A 4,929-nucleotide genomic window follows, 5' to 3' on the forward strand; every position below is an offset into this window, starting at 1 on the left:
AATGATTCTTTGCTAAAAAAATTTTTACTGTTAAGGTGGCTACTAATGATCCAATCTTTTTCATCCAAGTTTACCAAATCTATGTAGTATAAAGGTGCCCATGCATGGTACCATTTTTCATTTTTTTCGATTGCGTAATTTAGTTTGATTATTCTATTAGAATGAATATAAAGATTTTTACAACAGGTCGGATCAGATTTTAATAGAAAAAAAATGGATAATTGTTTGTTTTTCTTGATAAAAAAAAAAAAAAATTATTGAACTTTCATTCCATTGGATCATTTTGGTCTAAAAAAAATGGGACGTTTTTATTGTACCGTGTATAGGTACCATAAGGGTAAGTTAAGTAAATATATTAAATGGATAATGTAGGCAGTCCCTTATATTACATTAAAATGGTAAGATTGGATGAAAAAGATTGAATCATGGGTGGCCACCATAGAGCCACCTTAAGTTTTACTTAAAAAATCAATCAGTATTTGAGATATGGGGGAAGCAGTAGATTTCATGTAAATACAAATGCTATGAAAACAACGGAATCTGTGAAATGGATGTGGTCAATGGTCTAGTGTATGGCCACTCTAAACAAGCAGATTAAGTGAACCACTTAATATGCAAAACGTCTCAGAGAAGAGTTAATTTTACATGAACAATGCATACACGCCATTAATTAGAACACCCTCAAAGATCGGCTGTCGGGTGTCTTTGTCATGCTACGTACACACATGCGACAACGATCGTTCGTTGTTAACGACGAACGATCTTTTAATTGACGAAAGAACGACCGAAGTAAAGTTAGTTGTAAAAAGTGTGTAACGATCACATCGTTAGAACGAACGTTACACCATGTAAAAGCACTTATTGCGCCTGCGCATAAAATTGTAAAGTTCCTTGGAGAAAAAGTGAAATGCGCATGTCCAGCCTGGTACGAACGATCGTTTCCAACGATGTACCACTTTTGCTAACGATCGTCGGTGGTAAAAATCCGCCAAGACAGAACTTTGTTTTGTAGCGATTTGCCTCGTTCGTCGTTTGCCTTAATAGTCGTTGGTTCGTTTTTTGTAACGATCGTCGTTGGTAAAGATCGGGGAACGATCGTTACAAACGACTATAGTCGCATGTGTGTACGCACCTTCAGACTCCAGAACACGCAGAATGTCAAACCATCTTCTGTGAAAATGTTCCTGTCATTTATCATCATTAGTTTGCAAAGTCCACAAACGAATGATTTAGTTGCCCCACGACAATATGCAATTGTTAATTACATCCAGAGACTATGGATCGCCAACAGACGTGGACTAATTTATCAACATATGACCCTTTCAAGACTTGAAATGGCCATAGAGTGTATTTCACAAGTAACGTGTCACGGTGGACCTCGAGCAGTCCAGTCAGTGGTTCTGAAACGTAACACCTATTTAGTATTTGTGTCTGATTTGCTGGAGACAATTGTTCCATGTTCCCCCTCATGCTCCCAGGGTGTGGGATCATTGTCTTGATCGAGTGGATTGGCTTCCCTACCATGCCAAAACTGCTCCACATCTGGAAGGACTGGGTTTTCCTTGCTGTCCTGGCTGCCAAAGTTCTGCAGAGAAGACTGCTCTATCTGATCGTTAGTTTCAGGCTTCTCAGGAGGACCAAGACCAGGAGATGGAGTGGAGGAGTCCGGTAGGACTTCAGAACTCAGTGGCCCCTGATCTTGAATATCCTGGACGTGTAAAGATTTCTTGGACGTCAAATGTTTCCAGACATCCTTGAAGCCTTCTTTAAATTCTTCTGACATCACCAGGAATATTAAAGGGTTAATAAAGGACAAGGAAAACATGAGAATATGAGCGAAAGTCAGGAAGACCTGAGGCGGAGCTGGACCTCTCGGCTGTTGATGCCATTTCCACAACCAACATACCCACTCTGGGAGCCACAGGATGGAAAACGTGACAGTGACACTGAGTAACATCAACGTGAGCCTTCTGGACCGGATCTGGTTTCTTAGGTTTTGCGTTTTAGTCCCTCTACGTTGGCACTGCCCATAGGCTTTCCAAAAATACAAGAAGGCAATTGTAAAGGGGATGCAATAGACAAGAACTGGAAAAAGTTTTACGAAGGTCGCCATCATTTCTTGTGCCTGCTCAGGTACGTTCATAAGGCAAGCGAAGGAATTATCAACTTGACTAGCATCAGTGAAGAACCATTCGGGCAATGGCAGCACTGCTGAGACCACCCAAATGCCCATCAGCAGGGCGAGGATCGTCAGGTTGCCTATGTTGACCTGCTTGGCGGGGTTGCTGGCATACATATAGCAGGCTTTAGCTGTAATGGCAATCGTGATGCTTTTGGCAGACATACAAGCGTGGGTGAACCAGTCAGTGGTTTTACAAACCAACCAACCCATATTTAAGCTGGACCTGGAGAAGGATGCTGCCCTGAACGGCACCGCGAAGAGCAGCAGGAGGAGGTCAGAGATGGCCAGGTTTAGGATCAGCGAGTGGATTAAGGAGGGTTTAGCTTTCCTGGCATTGTGAAGGAGAATAGCGATCACACACAGGTTTCCCACTAATCCAAATAAACAAATCAGAACTAGCAAGGTGGCTATGATAAAAGTCCAGTGTTCCGCGTCCAGCAGCAGGAATCCTCCTGCGTATAGAGGCTGCTTGGGGAGGGAGCTGTTCGTGGTGCTGAAATTGCTCTGTAGCTTCTCCATCTCCTGCTCAAGTGAAGATGACAGGTCTACTGAGGCAGGAGAAGCACGGATGTCTCCACACCTGTGTGTGAGGCTGGGAGGACACATGAGGTAATGTGAAAGCCTCTGGGGACCTCCTTCCCTTTTTATACTCGCTGATTGCGGAGACTGACAGGCAGAGCTCACTCGGCTCCTCATATTAGCAAATGTAATTAACATCTTATTAACCCACACATGAAGATAGGGCTTCCCTATCAATTACACCTAGGACTTTCCAGTTGCTCTGAAGGACAAGTTATTTACTTCAGCACAGATTAACATTTAGTCACATTGGTCACAATTGCTTCCACGGAATAGTTTACTGGCTATATCCTCACCATCAACAGTAGGTATCAGGATAACCAGTGGCATAGCTTAGAAGCTGTGGACCCTGCTGCAAGTTTTACATTGGGGGCCCCCAAGCACTATATACGTAGCAATTGGTACGGCATACCAAAGCAAATCAAGAACAACCACAGTGTCAGAAGTGCAAGAAGAGGATGGGAAACAGTGCATTAATGATCACTAATATTCAAAGCATCTATAGAAGTAAATATTATCAGTACAGCACCAATAAAGAGCTAATACTGTGTTTGGGGGAGGGCCTATTGGGGCCCCGATGCAGTCGCAACCTCTGCACCCCCTATTGCTACGCCACTGAGGATAGCCACTGTTGTTTGTTTTTGGTGTTTTAAAATTAAAACCACTACTTGTATTTGTGCTTAAAGGAAAACCGTAAGTGACGTGAGATGAGATAGACGTGTATGTACAGTGCATAGCGCACAAATAAATATGCTGTGCTGCTCTTCTTTCTCTGCCTGTAAAGGTGGCCACACACAATACAATAAAATGATCCAATTTTACTGCAAATCGATAAATATGATCGGATCTCCTGGAAAAATTGAAAAGCTTTTTTTTTTTTTCTTCTCATTCCACTGAAAAATCCAATCGGATTTCCTGTGTTTTTTTTTTCTATGGGGGGGGGGATTTTTTTAGCGATCCGGAATGCTGGAAATTTTTCTTAAATTTTTCTAAAGATTGTATGGTGTGTGTTTGTCAATTTATCAATATATACATCCTAGCAATTTTCTCAGTTTCCAATAATATTTTTCATAATTAGGGAAAAATTGAACGTGTATGTGTGTACCACAGATTTTTGAAATGTTACAATCAGTCAGAATAATTTATTGCAATTCTTGAATTGAACAGATATTTAAAAAATTGTATGGTGTGTGGCCACCTTTTAGAGTTAATATTTTACTATGCAACTGACAATTTTCCTTCAGTCAGGACCCACTGATGATGAGTTATGCTGCATACACACTTGAGATAAAAGTCTTTGGAAAAGGCAAGATCACAGACCAATTTTACCCCCTTCCATGTAGTATGAGAGCCATACCTACACAGTTTATTCTATGGAGCTGCACTCCCCACCAGATAAAATCTTTGCAAGATGCTGCACACAAAGATGCCCGTACACATTCAAAAGATCATTATCTGCAAAAGATCTCTTCCTGCAATAGATCCATTCCTGCAAAATGCATTAATAGTCTATGAGATCTGCAGATCCTCATACACACCTTGTTTAACAGACTTCATCTGCATTTCTGGCAATCATCTGCAGATCTGAAAATCCATCCTGGTGGATCTGATCTGCAGATGATTGCCTGTTAAACAAGGTGTGTATGAGGATCTGCAGATATCATAGACTATGAATGCATTTTGCAGGAATGGATCTATTGCAGGAAGAGATCTTTTGCAGATAATGATCTTTTGAATGTGTACGGACATCTTTGTGTGCAGCATCTTGCAAAGATTTTATCTGATGGGGACTTCAGCTCCATAGAATAGACTGTGTAGGTATGGCTCTCATACTACATGGAATGGGGTATAATTGGTCTGTGATTTTGCCTTTTCCAAAGACTTTTATCTCAAGTGTGTATGCAGCATAACAGCCTTAAAATACTTTGCTCTAGAAAGCCCAGTTCTCTGCCAGGAGAGGCACAGACTGCTACATTCAGCTGAGACAAAACAATACATCTGCTTTTTAATGTTTTTAAATAAAACATAAAACTGTCAGATATCTACGGTAAGTCATTTTTAGAAGTAGGACTATAGATACAATTGTTTTTCTTCATTTTGTTTTCACTTAAAGGAATACTGTAGGGGTTGGGGGAAAATGAGTTGAACTTACCCGGGGCTTCTAATGG

General features: G+C 41.1%; 1 protein-coding gene across 1 annotated transcript; it reads right to left on the reverse strand.

Annotated features, from left to right (window-relative positions):
- Positions 1–1,414: 1,414 nt before the first annotated feature.
- On the reverse strand, positions 1,415–2,712 carry GPR151 (G protein-coupled receptor 151). The gene has a single exon (XM_068273706.1). It carries the CDS (start codon positions 2,699–2,701, stop codon positions 1,415–1,417), a length of 1,287 nt encoding a protein of 428 aa, XP_068129807.1. The 5' UTR covers positions 2,702–2,712.
- Between the last annotated feature and the right edge of the window lie 2,217 nt (positions 2,713–4,929).

This window comes from Hyperolius riggenbachi, chromosome 3 (assembly GCF_040937935.1).
Source record: "Hyperolius riggenbachi isolate aHypRig1 chromosome 3, aHypRig1.pri, whole genome shotgun sequence".
Classification (NCBI taxonomy): Eukaryota; Metazoa; Chordata; class Amphibia; order Anura; family Hyperoliidae; genus Hyperolius; species Hyperolius riggenbachi.